The sequence below is a fragment of the Balaenoptera borealis genome (assembly GCF_965194805.1).
Source record: "Balaenoptera borealis genome assembly, chromosome: X".
Lineage (NCBI taxonomy): Eukaryota > Metazoa > Chordata > Mammalia > Artiodactyla > Balaenopteridae > Balaenoptera > Balaenoptera borealis.
The window spans coordinates 93,291,808-93,311,653 of NC_138881.1; the positions used below are offsets into that span (position 1 = coordinate 93,291,808).

Below are 19,846 nucleotides of genomic sequence, written 5' to 3' on the forward strand. Positions count from 1 at the left end.
TTAAAAATGTTGATTCCTGGGCCCTACCCCAGACCTAGTGAGTCCAGGTAAGGGGGAGAGGAATTGACCTGGGAACATGAATTTTACTCCACTCCTCTCCAGGTGATATTTATGCATACTGAACTTTGAGAATGACTACTCTATAAAATGACCTGAGGGGATTTGGAGGGTAGTTCTGGAAAATTACCACCACTTCCATTTCCCTCACTGTTAGTAGACCAAGTGAGTGGGTGGGGAAAATGGGGCATCCCTGGTGTCAGAGAGTATTTTTCTGAGTGCAAATAGATAGGGATTCTCTACTGAAATGAAAGTGAGGAAAAATGGAGACTCCACCATGCCAAACTAGATGGCGCTTAGCATTCAAATATTTGTTGAATTACTGCCTGGATAATTGACAGTTGACTGGGCAGGGACACAGGAATGTTGTGTATAAGTTACAGACTTGGTTTGCATCTATGTTTCCTTCTAAAGAGACCACCTTCTTCTCCATTTCTGCATTGTCTTTATCTAGAATGAAAGTAGCTGGTCATCTCCAACATATTTGGGGTTTTGTGGTCATTTAAATAGATAAGTAGATACTACATGGTGCCACTCAATGGCTGTACCTAAATATAACCCTACTAATCAAAATGAGGATATTGTGTTTATTTTAAGACAGTGGTTGTAGGGTTCAGTCTTTTTTTTCAAACACTGGCTCCATGGAGGAAAGCAAGATCCTGTGTTGCATTGCTTTCCAAGCATTCCGCAACAACTGTTGAATGGGTTTTGTTCCAAAAGTTTCTTTGGAAATCTATTTAGAATTCAGATTGCATTTTCCCATGGACACAATATTCCTGGGGGTCTGGTTCCCAGACCAGCTGGCAAAAGCCTATTTAATCTGAAATGGAATGGAAGTGCAGTTCCTCAGCCCCTAACCAGGATTCCTAACAGTGTTCTTATGGGAAAAAAAGCACCAGAGTTTCAGACCTGTGATCCTCGTTACACATCTGAGTTTCACTCTCTGAGCAGAATCAGAGAGTTGGAGGGAACTTGTTGGAGGGAACAATTCAAACTCCTTCACATGGCTTCCTAGACCTTGTGTGATCTGGCTTCTTTTCACCTCTCCAGCATCGTTTCTTACGGGTTTCCCCTGGCACTCTATATTATCTAGGCAAAAGGAGCTACTTTGAGTTCCCTGAACGTGTCTTTGTAACCTCTGGGCCATTGAAGCCTTTACCCATTGCTATTCCCTCTGCCAGCAACCTCCTTCCCTGCTGCCCAGTTGGTGACTCTGTTACAGGCTCTCAAAACTCTGATCATAGGTTTTATTATGCTGTGATTTGTGTGTTTTATGTCACTTCTCTTTCCTCTTGCCAGACTAAATGCTCCACAAAAGCCAAGACCATGTCTGTGTTAACTCGCTGTTGTTTCCCCAGCACTTAGCATGGTGTCTGGCAGGAGGTAGGTTCTTCATAATACGGCAAGTGAATGAATGATTTAGCCCAGGGGTTCTCAACATGTTCGTAGCTGCTGTACACATGATGGTCTTCGTGAATTCCCAACCGCTGTATCTGTGACTCATCTCTGCTTTCCGACTCAAGAAAAGCATATGAAAGCATCTACATCTGCTGCAATTTCTCCTCATAACGTGGCAAAAAAGCATTTTGCAAGTGAGAAAGAGTGAGCTATCGGGATAAGATAAAAATGAATAGATGTGTAAATAATTTGCAAACTTCAGTCCTCTAACTATTATTCATCATAAATCACTTGCCTCACCTCTCTCGCCTGATGAGACCTACCCATGGGCTGCTACATGGTTCTGAGAAGCACAAATCTGGTCCAGTCCTGATGTGGGCTTTGAGATTTAGAAAGGACAAGTCTTTTGCCCGAGTCCATACTTCAGTGAACAGCTGTTCTGGGAATACAATCTAAGGCTTTTGACTCCCAGGCCATTGTACTTTCTTCCAGAGGTGTACGTTCTATAAATAAAGTCAGCGTGCATTGAAAACAACTTAATCCTTCCGTGGATATTCAAGGCAGTCTCAGATCACTTGACCGGGGTCACTGCAGGTGATAGATTGAGGGCAACAGGAGGGTGAAGTAATGCAAAAAGTACATTCTCTCATTTAGGTTTGGTTCATCAATGCAAGGCCTGGGGGGAGAGCACAGGGAGTGCAGCTAACCCAAGGCACTGCTTACGGAATTGAGACTTAGCAGATGGCTCTTCATTATGCTAGGATTCCACATCTGCACGGAGTGTAGAGCGTGACTGAATGCTCAGTGGGTATTTCTTGATTATGCGATTTACAGAAATCACTCCTCTGGTGTGATGATAATACCAGTTAGAATTTTTTATACCATTGAACATTTAATTGGTAAGCATGTGGTTTGATAAATAAGGTGGTGGCTGTTGTTACTATTATTACTTTTCAGGAGCTCCTATAGAGTTAGGAGGAGCCTTTCTGCCATTGGGTTTGGGACCCTGCGTCAGCTATTAAAAAGTACATGGGGACCTTAAATACCTGTTGCTTAATGTTATTTGTATTTCTGGTTATGAGTCTTGTGTGTTTCTTCTGCTCACAACAGAATCTGCCATAGGACTGAATGAAAGGAGACAGCCTAATGGGTCACACTAAGTAAACTTTACCTAAGTAAAGTTCACAGGCGTTTAGGAGAAGCGCCGATCCGCTGGTCCCTGGAGAGGAAGGGAAAGCAGGGCTTTTCCAGGTGTAAGCCTGTGACCCAAGGTTGGATTCTTGTGGAAGGTATGTGGTTGGCTGGAGAGGACAGCATAGCTCACTTCTCACCTGCCTTTCTGTAGGGCACACTCCACGGGTCTCATATCAGGCTGGGTATTTCTCCCTGTGGTGAAGAAGACAGGCCACCCAAAGTCCTCGGAGACTGGTAGGCCAATAGCGTAATGAGTGAGAATGGAAAACACCATTCCCTACTCCCCTTTAAGAAAAGGTAACCTATGGTTTTGTAGTCCTTCAAACTGCCAGTACTTGGCTCCATCCCAGTTTTTGCTTCCATGCCACTTCTTTAATGTCACTGAATAAACTCCCGTCTGTCTGTCTGTCTGGATTGAGGGCAACAGAATGAACCTAGAAGGGCTATCCTGGAAGCCACACACCACCAAATTCAGGGCTGTTTGCATCTGCCTCAGTTTTTCCTTGTAATGTGACAAAAAGCATTTTGGTTCAGAGTAACAATGCAAAGCTTCCTGGAGTGAAGCAAATGTGAAAAGTGTAATTTGAGGCAGTTCTCAGAAAAGAGCCTCTTCTGGTAAATAAAGGCTCCTTTTCCTTATTCTTTCTTTTTTTTTTTTTTTCATTTATGCCTTATCACATTTTGTCCAATTTCAGCTCATCGCAGGCTGAATTTTCCTTTTGATGTCGGCTTTCCAGAATAGTCCTCGACTGTAAAAACGGAACAAAAAGGCCAACTTCTTGGCTTTCAATTTGCAGCATCCCCAGCCCTTTCATCTATCTCAGTGCTCCTCTAGTTGGGAACAAAACCCAAGCTCCAGGGTCAGAACACATATGGAGGAAGAGCGCTTTTTCAAACTCCAAGCCCACGCAGATTTCATGTTTCATTGTCATACTGCTTTGCGGTACAGGGTCAGCTGCGGGTAGGGAAGCTAGAGAGGGCTTGGAGGAAAAAAACTGGTTCGCCAAAACAGACATTCCCATTTTGGGGGTCGGAAGTTCAATTCTGAAGAAAGCGTGTTCTTAAGGGATTCATTTGCTAATCCAGGGCTGCTTTCCATCTTGAGGGCATGTGTGTCAAGGTACCCAGCCCGGAAGATGAAGCAGGAGTTTGATGTGCTGGCGTTCGGGCGCTCGTTCAGACACTGTGCCTTTTGTTCTCTAGTTTCCTGTCCATTCTTCAGTGTCTACTTTTCCTCTTCTGCTACCTTTGGTTGCACATCACAGAAGACCTATGTCTTTTGTGCTCCTAGCTTGTTGTCTTGGTTACAGACTTCTTTGGCCTGCCTTTTTTTTTTTTTTTTGAGGGGAATATACTGCTTAAAGAAGAGTTTTAAAAATAGCAACTGAGGGCTCTTTCTCAAAGGATACTGGGGTATTCAGCAGTGGGTAGAACTAGGGTTTGCAAACCTGGTTGTAGTTTGAAATTGCCCGGAATGCTCTAAAATACTGCTGCCCAGGCCCCAGGCTCAACCAATTGAGTCAGGATTTGGGGGAATGGGCCCCAGGTATTGGGATTTTATTTTAAATTAACTGGCTAGGTGATTCTAATGTGCATTCAGCATTTAGAGCCATTGAGGTGTTTTTTTTTATTGAAGTATAACTGATTTCCAGTGTTTCAGGTGTACAGCAAAGTGATTCAGTTATACATATGTACGTATTTTTCAGATTCTTTTCCATTATAGGTTATTACAAGATATTGAATGTAGTTCCTTGTGTTATATAGTAGATCCTTGTTGGTTATCTATTTTATATATAGTAGTGTATACATTTTAATCCCAAACTCCTAATTTACTCCTCTCTTGCCCATTCCCCTTTGGTAACCATAAGTTTGTTTTCTATGTCTGTGCATCTATTTCTGTGTTGTAAATAAGTTCATTTGTATCATTAGAACCATTGAGTTTTTTTTTTAATAGATCTTTATTGGAGTATAATTACTTCACAATACTGTGTTAGTTTCTGTTGTACAACAAAGTGAATCAGTCATATGCATACGTAGGTCCCCATATCCCCTCCCTCTTGAGCCTCCCTCACAGAACCATTGAGTTTTAACAGCAAAGCCAAACAGTTGGGTTCCGAGCTGTTTGAGACAGGTGAGGAAAATATGATCAACCTTTTTGTACCTTAGTTTTTCCTGCCTAGAAGATGCAGCCAGTAAAGCTTGAGGACCTACAGAGTCTCACTGTGACTGCCCTGTCATTGCTGTCACATACAAAAGAGTGGCACCTTCCCTTCAAAAAAAAATATCCAAGTATCCAGCTGGCTTGGTGTCTGGGCCGTAACAGTGGCTTGAGGCAGTCTCGGGGATTAAAATAAATCTTCCAGTGCTTGAAGAAGGAGCTTATCTATGGGGAGGCACAGCAATTTTACTTTCCCCAGTACACTTTGGACAGAGCTTTCCGGGTTTTTGAATCTGTCCCAACTTCTAGCTGACTCCCTTCTCATACTCCAGAAAGTTAACAGAGTCGGGCCCAATATTTTTATTCTTTGTGAAATTTCCTTTTTAATTGTTTTTCTAACATAGAGGCAATGCCAAGCCTATGATCCAAACCTGAAACATTACAAGAATATGACATGTAGCAAATGAAAGTCCCCTACAAGTCTGTCTCTCACCATCAGTGTGTTTTTCCTTCAGATTTTATGTTTGATTGGTTGTTACTGAAAAACTCAAACAATTTGAAAGGAATAGAAGGGCATGTATAATTCTCTCCAACCCCTTACCCCTAATCTGTTATTTTTTTCTCCCCAGAAACAAACCAGCATTACCAGTTTCTTGGAAATCTTGAGAGGCATTCTATGCATAAACAAGGCTTGAATATTTTAAAGTGACTTTTTGATTAGGTAATCACATCTATCCACCTACAAGAGACATCTGTTTGTTTCATTTATTCGTTCAACAAGTATCTGAGCATCTTGAATGTTCCAGGCATTACGTCAGCTTCTGGATCTCTAATAAGGACCAGCGCCCAGCCACTGCCCTCCAGGAGCTTACAGTCTAGCAGGGAAGATTGACATTTAACAAAGACACAGCTACTGTCAAATGAGAAATGGTGATGAGTGTTGTGAAGGAAAAGAATGGAGTTTACATGTGTCACTTCCAAAACAGTGGTTGGTAGAGTCCCCTTCCCCAATTTTCTAACATGGAGGTGTGGATGGGAGATTGGAGGCAAAGACATAAACTGCAACCTTTATTCTTGCCAGCAGTTTTCTTTCCTGCCAGAATTTTCATCCGACAAAATGGCCTGCTGAGAGTTGGGGTAATGATCTACCAGCCAGCTTTGTACTTGGTTGACAGAGTGCTGGCAGTACGCTAGATCAGACCCTTGTCAGACAGACTGAACTTCTTGCAGACAGGAACTATGTCCTGCATCTCTGTGTGTGCCCAGAACGCCAGCAAGGACAAACTGATGCAGGCACTAGGCAATAGGTCCTTTTATCATGTTTTCATTTTATACCTTAGCAGCACTTCAAGAGGTAGGTGTTCTTATTCCCATTTTTAAAGATGAGAAAACTGAGGCTTAATGAGGCAGGTTTGTGTGTGTTTGTATGTATGTATGTGTATACATATATATATAGCTCCCTTCTTTAAAAATACTCCTGTTCCCCTCCCCTACCCCAATTCCATGACCATAGTCATAAAGCTTCTCGGTGGCAGAGCTCTGCAAACATTTGCTGGCTCACGTGGCTGTGACCCTGACACAGTTGGTTCCCTTCCTGCAGGGAACTGGATACCATCCATCCCTCCCACGGGTTGGCCCAGGCTCTGTTCCTTCAGAGTTGTCTGGAAGAGTTTTAAGACAACCAGGTTATCTATCCTGTTCTAAATATTTTTCTGGGATTGAGGTCAAGGTAGCAGCATGATCCTGTCCTAAATGGGCCAGAGGAGGAGGACACCCGTGGCTCCCCAAAAGGTCATGCCTCTCTGTACTCACTGCCCCTCTTCCCTCCTCTTCCAGCTTGTGTCTTGGGCTGGGCTGTAGCCAGGGAACAGAGTCACACTTGCACAGGTTTCCTGGGGAGCGTTTCTGTGTCTGACCCTATGTTAGGGACTATGGGGCGTGGAGGCAGAGGAAGCTTCTCAAAAGACAAATGGGGGAGACAAAAGGTAGTATTGGCTACAAACACGTCTTTGCAATCAGACAGTTCTGTGTTCAAGGCCTGACTTACTTAGTCGTGTGACCTTAGGCAAGTTACTTAACCTTTCCTTAGCTCAGTTTCCTCATATGTAAACGGAGGTGAGTTGGGGTGGGGAATAGCACTTATCTCTTAGGATTGCTATGAGGAATACATGAATGTAGTGCCAGGCACCTAGTGAAGCACTCAATAAAGAATAGTTGCTGCTGTTATTATTATTATTATTAACATTAATCTCATCATCATCACTACTACTGCTGTTATTATTTACAACAGTAAGGAGCGGTAAGTGTATAGTAGCAATACATGCAGATGGCGTTCAGAAAAGGAATGATCAATTGGGGGAGTGTTATCCAGGAACTGTCCGGAGGAGGTAGAAGAAGTGGAATGAAATATGCCGGGTAGAGCAAATATGAAAGTAGGAGGCCGAGCTGAACTGGAGTGGGGACGAAAAGGAACAAACCCAACATCTGGCATATTTGGACCCTGTTACTAGCTCACCTGTCTTCACAGCCCATCTTTCCAGCCGTTTGTGGCTCCCCATAGGAGTCCTACATTACTGCTTGCGGTTTAGATGTGGTGGTCAGAGGGGGGACTTGTTGCTGGCTGCTCTGGCTGGGACTTAGAATGTGTCTGTGCCATAGTAGAGTTGACATGGGTCCTAACTCTGCAACTTGGTTGGTGGGTTCAAAGCCTAATTTTGATCAGCTTGCCTAGGGATGTTGGTTTCACACTCCCAACCTTACAAAAGACTGCTTGATTAACCACAAGGCGGATATGAATGGATCAATGATGGGAGAGAGATCTGTATAGACACATAACACTTGTGTCTATGTCAGGTCATACCTTTCCTGATAGCAAGATTCCTGAAGCCAAATTAAACAGGGGCTTATTTAATAACCTAAAATCAGAACCTAACGGAATTGAATGGTCTTATGAAAGAGACCATGTAGGTATATCACACCTTTGTATTGACAAGAACATGGGTCCTTTTCTCTCTCCACTGCTGGAAAAAACGTCAATGACGGTTTTTCTCTTGGATGTTTCTGTTTTCTATTTCCATGCAAACACTGTGTGTGTTAAGACCATGTTATTCTCCTGAGTTTCTTTTTCATCTTCTTCATAAGATTTGGAAAATACCCACTTCTCAACCGCAATATAGTTAGAGTGATTTCTTCTCATTGAGTGCTCTTTTTGGCTTTGTTTCCAAATTCTGATGTTTCCAAGCAGGGCCGCCACGAATGGCTATGCACTGCACAACCCTAGGAGAGGGTGCCATTCACATAGACTATAAATGAATGGCGCCACTAGGGTTGTGCAGTGCACAACCTACACAACTATACTCGGCGGCCCTGGCATAATGTAATGTCAGTTTTCTTCATCTTGAGCAGTTTCTGGGAGAGGTAGAGACTAGCAGTTTGGAACCATTCTCAGGGACTTATTAAGGGGGGTGGGACTTGAAGCTGTGAGCTGCTGTTGTAGCTAGGAAAGGAAGAGAGAAGTGCAGTTATGGCTTTGAGAGGATTATCATCTGGCAGTGGGAACCATCATATGGGAGGACTACTTATGTTCATTCTTTTAGTAAATAAAATTTTGAGGCCCTCATAGAGGGTTGAAGAACAGGAAGGATTTGCATAGGAAGGAGCATTTGAACTGGGCCTTGTAAGAGAAGCAGAGTATAAACATGTAAAGATGAATTATGAGGAGAGTTCCAGGGGAAAGGACTAGCAAGAGGAAAGACAAAGATAGGAAACTGCATGGCGTATATGGGTAATGGTAAATAATTCAGTTTGGTTCGTGAAAAAGGGTAGTGAGCGATAATGCTGGTGGGGAAGATCAAATGATGATGGGGGAGGGGAGGGAATTGGATGCCAAATTAAAGAGTTTGGACTTTATTCAACAGGCAATAAGGAGCCATCTGAAATTTGCTTTTTAAAATAGTTTATTGAGATATAATTCATTACCGTACAATTCACCCACTTAAAGTGTTCAATCGGTGGTTTTTAGTGTATTCACAGGTATGTGTAGCCATGACCACAGTCAGTTTAGAACATTTTCATCACCTGAGAAAGAAGCTCCATGCCATTTAGCTAACATTCCCCTACCTGTCCTCCCATCCGCCCAGCTCTAAGCACTGACTGCTCTGCTTTCTGCTTCTATAGACTTGCCTATTCTGGACATTTCAGGAATGGAGTCATATAATATATAGTCTATTTTGACTGACTTCTTTTACTTAGTATAATGTTTTTAAGGTTCGTTCATGTCATAGTGTGTACAAGAACTTCATCCCTTTTTATGGCCAAATAATATTCCATTGTATAGGTATACCACTTTTGTTTATCCATTCGTCCATTGATGAGTATTTGGGTTGTTGCCACCTTCTGGCTATTATGAATAATGCTGCTATGAACATCCATGTATAAGTTTTTATGAGCATTTCTCTTGGATATATACATAGGACTGGAATTACTGGGTCATATGATAACTCTGTGTTAACTTTTTGAGGAACTGCCAAACTGTTTTCCCATATTGCAGCACCATTTTACATCCCTACTAGCAGTGTATGAGGTTCCCAATTTCTCCGCATCATCATGAATACTTGAGATTGTCATTTTATTTTAGCCTTGCTTGTGGGTGTGAAGTGGTATCTCACTGTATATTTGATTTGCATTTCCCAGTGACTAGTGATATGAGGTACCTTTTCATGTGCGTATTGGCCATTCATATGTCTTTTTGGAAAAAATGTCTATTCAAATCCTTAGCCCACTTTTTAACTATCATCTTTTTATTATTGAGTTTTGAGAGCCACTTATGTATTCTGCATGCTAGACCCGTATCAGAGACAAGATTTGCAAAAATTTTTTCCCATTCTTTGGGTTGTCTTTTTACTTTCTTGATAATATACTTTGAGGCACAAAATATTTTAATTTTCATGAAGTCCAGTTTACCTATATTTTCTTTTGTTGCTCATGCTTTTGGTGTCACATCTAAGAATCCATTGCCAAATTGGGATCATGAAGATTTACCATTATGTTTACTTTTAAGAGTTTTATACTTTTTGCTTTTATATTTAGGTCTTTGATTCATTTTGAGTTAATTTCTGAACACAATTGTGAGGTAGGGGTCCAAATGTCATTCTTATACATGTGGAAATCCAGTTGTCCCAGCACCACTTTTTTTTTTAACTGGGATATAGTTGTTTTACAATGTTGTGTTAGTTTCTACTGTACAGTGGAGTTCCCTATTATACAGCAGGTTCTTATTAGTTATCTATTTTATACATAGTAGTGTATATGTGTCAATCCCAATCTCCCAGTTCATCCTGCCCCCCCCTTTTCCCCCCTTGGTGTCCATATATCTGTGTTGCTATTTCTGCCTTGCAAACTGGTTCATCTGTACCATTTTTCCAGATTCCACATATATGCATTAATATACGATATTTGTTTTTCTCTTTCTGACTTACTTCACTCTGTATGACAGTCTCTAGGTCCATCCACGTCTCTACAAATGACCCAATTTCGTTCCTTTTTATGGCTGAGTAATACTCCATTGTGTAGATGTACCACATCTTCTTTATCCATTCGTCTGTCGATGGACATTTAGGTTGCTTCCATGACCTGGCTATTATAAATAGTGCTGCAATGAACGTTGGGGTGCATGTGTCTTTTTGAATTATGGTTTTCTCTGGGTATATGCCCAGTAGTGGGATTGCTGGGTCATATGGTAATTCTATTTTTAGTTTTTTAAGGAACCTCCATACTGTTCTCCATAGTGGCTGTATCAATTTACATTCCCACCAACAGTGCAAGAGGGTTCCCTTTTCTCCACACCCTCTCCAGCATTTGTTGTTTGTAGATTTTCTGATGATGCCCATTCTAACTGGTGTGAGGTGATACCTCACTGTAGTTTTGACTTGCATTTCTCTAATGATTAGTGATGTTGAGCAGCTTTTCATGTGCTTCTTGGCCATCTGCATGTCTTCTTTGGAGAAATGTCTATTTAGGTCTTCTGCCCATTTTTTGATTGGGTTGTTTGTTTTTTTGATGTTGAGCTGCATGAGCTGTTTGGAGATTAATCCCTTGTCCGTTGATTCATTTGCAAATATTTTAACCATTCTGAGGGTTCTCTTTTCGTCTTGTTTATGGTTTCTTTTGCTGTGAAAAAGCTTTGAAGTTTCATTAGGTCCCATTTGTTTACTTTTGTTTTTATTTCCGTTACTCTAGGAGGTGGGTCAAAAAAGATCTTGACGTGATTTATGTCAAAGAGTGTTCTTTCTATGTTTTCCTCTAAGAGTTTTATAGTGTCCGGTCTTACATTTAGGTCTTTAATCCATTTTGAGTTTATTTTTGTGTATGGTGTTAGGGAGTGTTCTAATTTCATTCTTTTGCATGTAGCTGTCCAGTTTTCCCAGTACCACTTATTGAAGATACTGTCTTTTCTCCATTGTATATCCTTGCCTCCTTTGTCATAGATTAGTTGACCATAGGTGCATGGGTTTATCTCTGGGCTTTCCATCCTCTTCCATTGATCTATATTTCTGTTTCTGCACCAGTACCATATTCTCTTGATTACTGTAGCTTTGTAGTATAGTCAGAAGTAAGGGAGTCTGATTCCTCCAGGTCCGTTTTTTGTTTTTGTTTTGTTTTTGTTTTCTTCTTTTCTCAAGATTCCTTTGGCTATTCAGGATCTTTTGTGTCGCCATACAAATGTTAAGATTTTTTATTCTAGTTCCGTAAAAAATGCCATTGGTAATTTGATAGGGATTGCATTGAATATGTAGACTGCTTTGGGTAGCATAGTCATTTTCACAATATTGATTCTTCCAATCCAAGAACATGGTATATCTCTCCATCTGTTTGTGTCACCTTTGATTTCTTTCATCAGTGTCTTATAGTTTTCTGAGTAGAGGTCTTGTACCTCCTTAGGTAGGTTTATTCCTAGGTATTTTATTCTTTTTGTTGCAGTGGTGAATGGGATTGTTTCCTTAATTTCTCTTTCTGATTTTTCATCGTTAGTGTATAGGAATGCAAGAGATTTCTGTGCATTAATTTTGTGTCCTGCAACTTTACCAAATTCATTGATTAGCTCTAGTAGTTTTCTGGTGGCATCTTTAGGATTATCTATGTATAACATCATGTCATCTGCAAACAGTGACAGTTTTACTTCTTTTCCAATTTGTATTCCTTTTATTTCTTTTTCTTCTCTGGTTGCCGTGGCTAGGACCTCCAAAACTATGTTGAATAAAGTGGCGAGAGTGGACATCCTTGTCTAATTCCTGATCTTAGAGGAAACGCATTCAGTTTTTCACCATTGAGAATGATGTTTGCTTTAGGTTTGTCGTATATGGCCTTTATTATGTTGAGGTAGGTTCCCTCTATGCCCACTTTCTGGAGAGTTTTTGTCATAAATGGGTGTTGAATTTTGTCCAAAGCTTTTTCTGCACCTATTGAATTGATCATATGGTTTTTATTCTTCCATTTGTTCATATGGTGTATCACATTGATTGATTTGCATATATTGAAGAATCCTTGCATCCCTGGGATAAATCCCACTTGATCATGGTGTATGATCCTTTTAATGTGTTGTTGGATTCTGTTTGCTAGTATTTTGTTGAGAATTTTTGCATCTATATTCATCAGTGATATTGGTCTGTAGTTTTCTTTTTTTGTAGTATCTTTGTCTGGTTTTGGTATCAGGGTGATGGTGGCCTCATAGAATGAGTTTGGCAGTGTTCCTTCCTCTGCAATTTTTTGCAAGAGTTTGAGAAGGATGGGTGTTAGCTCTTCTCTAAATGTTTGATAGAATTCACCTGTGAAGCCATCTGGTCCTGGACTTTTGTTTGTTGGAAGATTTCTAATCACAGTTTTAATTTCATTACTTGTGATTGGTCTGTTTCTATTTTCTATTTCTTCCTGGTTCAGTCTTGGAAGGTTATACCTTTCTAAGAATTTGTCCATTTCTTCCAGGTTGTCCATTTTATTGGCATAGAGTTGCTTGTAGTAGTCGCTTATGAGGCTTTGTATTTCTGCCATGTCCATTGTAACTTCTCCTTTTTCATTTCTAATTTTATTGATTTGAGTCCTCTCCCTGTTTTTCTTGATGAGTCTGGCTGAAGATTTATCAATTTTGTTTATCTTCTCAAAGAACCAGCTTTTAGTGTTATTGACCTTTGCTATTGTTTTCTTTGTTTCTATTTATTTCTGCTCTGATCTTTATGATTTCTTTCCTTCTCCTAACTTTGGGTTTTGTGTGTTCTTCTTTCTCTGGTTCCTTTAGGTGTAAGTTTAGATTGTTTATTTGATATTTTTCTTGTTTCTTGAAGTTGGACTGCATTGCTATAAACTTACCTCTTAGAACTGCTTTTGCTGCATCCCATAGGTTTTGGATCGTCGTGTTTTCGTTGTCATTTGTCTCTAGGTATTTCTTCATTTCCTCTTCAAATTCTTCGTTGATCTCTTGGTTATTTAGTAACGTATTGTTTAGCCTCCATGTGTTTGTGTTTTTTACATTTTTTTCCCTATAATTTATGCCTAATCTCATAGCGTTGTGGTCAGAAAAGATTCTTGATATGATTTCAATTTTCTTAAGTTTACCGAGGCTTGATTTGTGACCCAAGATGTGATCTATACTGGTGAATGTTCCATGCGCACTTGAGAAGAAAGTGTAATCTGCTGTTTTCGGATAGAATGTCCTATAAATATCAATTAAATATATGAGATATATTGTGTCATTTAATGGTTGTGTTTCCTTATTAAGCTTCTGTCTGGATGATCTGTCCATTGGTATAAGTGAGGTGTTAAAGTCCCCCATTATTATTGTGTTACTGTTGATTTCCTCTTTTATAGCTGTTAGCATTTGCCTTATGTACTGAGGTGCTCCTATGTTGGGTGCATATATATTTATGATTGTTATAACTTCTTGAATTTACCCCTTGATCATTATGTAGTATCCTTCCTTGTCTCTTGTAACATTCTTTATTTTAAAGTCTATTTTATCTGATATGAGTATTGCTACTCCAGCTTTCTTTTGATTTCCATTTGCATGGAATATCTTTTTCCATCCCCTCACTTTCAGTCTGTATGTGTCCCTAGGTCTGAAGTGGGTCTCTGGTAGACAGCATATATTCGGGTCTTGTTTTTGTATCCATTCAACCAGTCTGTGTCTCTTGGTTGGAGCGTTTAATCCATTCACATTTAAGGTAATTATCGATATGTATGTTCCTATTACCATTTTCTTAATTGTTTTGGGGTTGTTTTTGTAGGACCTTTTCTTCTCTTGTGTTTCCCACTTAGAGAAGTTCCTTTAGCATCTGTTATAGAGCTGGTTTGGTGGTGCTGAATTCTCTTAGCTTTTGCTTGTTTGTAAAGCTTTTGATTTCTCTGTCGAATCTGAATGAGATCCTTGCCGGGTAGAGTATTCCTCGTTGTAGGTTCTTCCCTTTCATCACTTTAAATATATCATGCTACTCCCTTCTGGCCTGCAGAGTTTCTGCTGAGAAATCAGCTGTTAACCTTATGGGAGTTCCCTTGTATGTTATTTGTCGTTTTCCCCTTCTTGCTTTTAATAATTTTTCTTTGTCTTTAATTTTTGTCAATTTGATTACTATGTGTCTCGGCGTGTTTCTCCTTGGGTTTATCCTGCCTGGGACTCTCTGCACTTCCTGGACTTGGGTGGCTATTTCCTTTCCCATGTTAGGGAAGTTTCGGACTCTAATCTCTTCAAATATTTTGTCGGGTCCTTTCTGTCTCTCTTCTCCTTCTGCGACCTGTATAATGCGAATGTTGGTGCGTTTAATGTTGTCCCAGAGGTCTCTTAGTTTGTCTTTATTTCTTTTCATTCTTTTTTCTTTATTCTGTTCCACAGCAGTGGTTTCCATCATACCGTCTTCCAGGTCACTTATCTGTTCTCCTGCCTCAGTTATTCTGCTATTGATTCCTTCTAGTGTATTTTTCATTTTAGTTATTGTATTGTTCATCTCTGTTTGTTTGTTTTTTAATTCTTCTAGATCTTTGTTAAACGTTTCTTGCATCTTCTCGATCTTTGCCTCCATTCTTTTTCCAAAGTCCTGGATCATCTTCACTGTCATTATTTCTGAATTATTTTTCCGGAAGGTTACCTATCTCCACTTCATTTAGTTGTTTTTCTGGGGTTTTATCTTGTTCCTTCATCTGGGATATTGTCATCTACCTTTTCATTTTGTCTATGTTTCTGTGAATGTGGTTTTCATTCCTCAGGCTGCAAGATTGTAGTTCTTCTTGCTTCTGCTGTCTACCCTCTGGTGGATGAGGCTATCTACGAGGTTTCACACCGTTTGTTGAAGAGACATTTTTTTCATTGAATGGTTTTGGTCCCCTTGTTGAAAATCAGTTGGGAGGGTTTATTTTTGGACTTCGAATTCTTTCCATTAGCCTATATGCCTATCCTTATGCCAGCACCACTTTGTCTTTATTACTGTTGCTTTGTAGTAAGTTTTGAAATCTGGCAGTGTGGGTCTTCCTACTTCTTCTTTTCAAGATTTTTCTGGCTCTTTGGGGTACCTTGCAATTCCGTATGAACTTTAGAATTATTAGATTGCCAGTTTGTATAAAGACATCTGTTGGATTTTGAAAAAATTTTTATTTATTTATTAATTTATTTATGTCTGCGTTGGGTCTTTGTTGCTGTGCACGGGCTTTCTCTAGTTGCGGCAAGTGGGGGCTACTCTTGGTTGCGGAGCGTGGGCTTCTCATTGCAGTGGCTTCTCTTGTTGCGGAGCACGGGCCCTAGGCATGCGGGCTTAAGTAGTTGTGGTGCACGGGCTTAGTTGCTCCATGGCATGTGGGATCTTCCCGGCCCATGGCTCGAACCCATGTCCCGTGCATTGGTAGGCGGATTATTAACCACTGTGCCACCAGGGAAGTCCCCATCAGTTGGATGTTGAAAGGGATTGTGTTGAATCTATCGTCCAGAATTTGTGAGTTGTATAACATGATCAGAGCTCTGTTTTAAGAAGAGGAACCTGGCAGTACCGTATGAACTAGAGTGAAGAAGGGAAGACACTGAAGACCTTGAGATCACATTGGAAACTGTTATAGTAGTTGAAGAAAATGAGAGGGAGTGAACTAGGAAAAGATAATGAGGGTGGATTTGAGATATACGAAAAGGTTAAATGTCAAGATGACAGGACTTGGGGACTGACTACATATGGGGCCTGAGAAAGAGGGGCGGCATCGAAGATAGCTCTGAGGCTTGAAGATAGGCTAATTGATTGGATAACAGTGCTGTTTTTTAAAACTTTATTTTATTTTTATTAAAATTTTTTTATTGAAGTGTAGTTGATTTGCAATGTTTTGTTAGTTTCCGTTGTACAACAAAGTGATTCACTTATATATATATATATATATATATATATATATATATATATATATATATATTCAGATTCTGTTCCATTATAGGTTATTACAAGATGTTGAATATAGTTCCCTGTGCTATACAGTAGGACCTTGTTGTTTATCTATTTTATATATAGTAGTTTGCAAAAACTTTGTATTTTAAAATGATTTTCAATTTATAGAAGAGTTGTAAAGATACTACAGAGAATTTCTATATACCCTTCCTTCAACTTCCCCTTGTGTTAACATCTTGTATAACCATGGTAAAATCCTGAAAACTGAGAAATTAGCATTGGTGCTTGAACTAAACTATAGACTTATTCCGATTTCACCAGTTTTTCCACACACGTCCTTTGTCTGTTCCAGGATCCAGTCCAGGATCCCACATTGCATTTGGTTGTTAGGTCTTCTTAGTCTCCTCCATCCATGACAATTCCTTAGTCTCTGTCTTTTATTACCTTGTCAGTATTGAAGAGTAATGGTCAGTTACTTTGTAAAGTGTTCCTTATTTGGACTTTACTTGACTTTGTTTTTCATGATTAGATTTGAGTAATTTTGGCAAAAATACCACAGAAGTGATGTCCTCCCCTTCTTGGTGCATCATACCAGGGGGTACATGATGATATATGTTATTTCTGGTGATGTTAACCTTGGTCATTTGCCAGACTTTTCCACTGTAAAGTTACTATTTTTCCTTTGTAATTAACAAGTACTTTCCATGCAAAAATGATCATCTTTCACTACTAATCAGCATCTATCAATGGTTCTTGCCTACAATTATTGCTGCAGTGTTTGCCAAATGTTAATTTTGCTTCCCTCATGCCTTCTGCCTTTATCAGTTGGAATTCTATTGTTGGAAGAGCTGTCCCTTCTCTCCCATTTTTTGAGGGAGCAGTTAAGCGAGGGAAGAGGTTAGGGAAAGAAGACGGCAAGTTCAGATTTAGGCATGGTAGGCATGAGATACCTGTATAACATACAGATGGAAATATCCAGAAAGCATTTGTTATCTGCATCAAACAACAGTTGAGTTTAAGATGTTGGAGGCAAGCACTATTATTATTTTCTATTTTAGAATGTAGAAACTGAAGTTCAGGGTGAAAACCTGAGGCATAGTGGGAAATAAAACTGGCAAGGCAGCTGAGGGCCACATTGTCTAGAGCCTTAATTACCCGACAGATGACTTTGGACTTTTTTCAGTGACTCACCAGTGCCAATTTAAAATTTGCCAGGAGGGAACAATTGATAATCAGATCCTAGCTCTAGATAGCACTGTGTGCAGCCATAGGGAGCCATTTAATATCCCAAATTAAATAAAATCTAAGTACCTAATGAGTTGTATAGGCCATTGGGAAAAAAGAGGTGTTACCTGGAGTTATTGGAGAAGGCTTTGTGCGGGAACTAGAACTTGCTATGGGCCTGGATGGAATTTGCAGTGAGCGGAGAACAGAAAGGGCATCCAAGAAGGATGATGCTATCAATAGCTCATACTTATTTTATTCCTTACAGTGTGCCAGGCACTGAGCTAAGTGCTTCAAGCATTTAATCTTCACCTCTACCCTATGAGATAGTACTAATGTAATTCTCATCTGACGGACGAGGAAACTGAGCCTCGAGAGTTTAAGGATTCTCTCCTTGTAGGCAGCTGGACAAGGGAAGCCAAGTAATATACTAGCACATTATAGTACAAGCATGGAAATAGAACAGGTGTAGTTAGATGAATTGGAAGTTTAATCTAAGCTCTTGCTGATGTAGCTCACAGTAGGGAAGGATTTTCTTTTGAGATCAGAATAATTATAGCTACTATGTATTGAGTGCTAGCTATGTGCTAGACATTGTGCCAAGTGCTTTGCTTGCTTTATCTCATTTGATCCTCTCCAAAACCTCGTGAGACATAGGTGCTATTTTTATCCCTATTTTAGAGATGAAAATTCCTCCAGTCTCTTGTCCAAGGTTACAGTGCTGGTGGGTGGCAGAGCCAGCATGTGGACCCAAGTCTGTCTTAACTCTAAAGCCCATAGTCTTAACCACTTAGCAATGCTCCCTATCCTGCTTCCATTCTCTTAATAGGGATGAATTTGGCAATGGGACCAGAAAACTTGATGTGTTTAGGCTAAGGTTCTCTGGTCCCTGGATAGTGCTTGCATGTGGACACTGCCAAGTATATATGCCTTTGTGACTCTCCTTTTTCTATACCGCAGCTGTTGGCCAACCCCGTTCTTTCTTTGGGTATAATTCAAACAGGTTAGAATGTGGTCTTCCAAGTCTGGGAACATTCTGGCTTTAAAATGAATTTGCAGTCTTTTAAGTCTATCGTACGTTGATTTTTGAAGCCTGAGAGTTTGTTAGTAGGTACTCCAATTTCCCTTTTGTCTAAATTCTTGAGAGAAGGCTCTTTGTCAGCTCCTTATACTGACAAAAATGGTAATTTCTCAGAAACAGGTAAACAGAAGGAATTAATGGGAGGATCGAGGAAATGATGCTTTCCTTTGTTATTTGAAGGGTAAGAAAGAGGTAGCTAAAAGAAGAAAGATGAGAAGGCCATTCTGGAAGAGTGAGTAGGATTAGCAGTGATACAATTTCTTGATTTGGAGATATAAAATTTTAAAATATTATGAAAACAATCGGGGACTCTTTTTTTAATCCCAGGGTTGTAAAAGACTCAAAGCATGGCATCAAAGATAGAAGCCATCAAGGAAATAACAAGTATATCTGATTACATAAAGATATAAAAACTTCCATACGAAACTACCGTAACCAGAGCTACGACAATGGCAACATGGGAAAAATATTTGCAGTAAATGTCAAATAGTCTGTATTCAATGTCATTAAAATGTAAATAGCTCTTATAACCCGATAAGAAGAAGAACATACTAGTTGAAAAATAGGCAAGGCCACAGATGGTCACATCCCCAAAGAAGAAATATGGCTGGCCAAAAAACATGTTAGAAAATAGTTTAATATTTCTGGTAATCTGAGACATGCAAATTAAAGCAGTAAAGAGTGTGTGTATGTGTGTGTGCGTGTGTGTGTTGTAGTGGAGGAAAATTAATTTTCCTTCTACCGTTCTAAATTCTTGGCTGAGATCCCCCTGTAATAAAAGACAGAATAACAAGAGGAAAACAAACAGACATTTAATAACTTGTATACCTCCTGTGTTCATGGGAGAGACCCAGGAAAACTGAGTAACTGTGTCAAAGGGCCCAAGCCACCACCTCAAATATCATCTGCAGCTAAAGACAAAAGGGTGGAGGGAGCCAGTTCCTGAAGGTGACCAGGAAAAAGCACAGTAAACAAGGGTAAGGTTGTTATGCAGATTTAAGTTGCCGCCTTTTCTATTGATAAGAGTCTCTAGAGATTCAGTCATCCTTCACTTGTACAGAGTGAGAGACACCCTTACAAATGGAGATTTCCTTTATAAATGTAAATGTCTCTTACAGAAAGAGTCTTGTATACTTGATTTTCAGGGCTTCTCTTGTATCTGCTTTTTTTTTTTTTTTTAACCAGCTCAAAATAGTCCTTATGCCAAAGAGACGTATTTGGGGGTGGCAAATTCTGCTCCCCTTCAGTGTTTTGCCTTTGAAAAAGTGATAATGACCTATTGGCCAGGCTGTAGCAGAAACACATTGTCATATGTTGCTGGCGGGAGTATAAATT

The 19,846-nt window shown here is 39.9% G+C and overlaps 1 protein-coding gene across 15 annotated transcripts in view; it reads left to right on the top strand.

The window, feature by feature from the left end:
• TMEM164 (transmembrane protein 164) overlaps positions 1-19,846 on the top strand; it is a 160,869-nt gene that overhangs the window by 46,095 nt on the left and 94,928 nt on the right. The window contains exon 1 of one of the 15 annotated variants that reach the window (XM_082377490.1): positions 5,551-6,161. The exons of the other annotated variants lie outside the window; for them this stretch is intronic. Coding sequence (XP_082233616.1) covers positions 6,126-6,161 — 36 coding nt within the window. The 5' untranslated portion in view covers positions 5,551-6,125. Of the gene's footprint in view, positions 1-5,550; positions 6,162-19,846 lie in introns of those variants that run through there. 15 annotated transcript variants of the gene reach the window in all.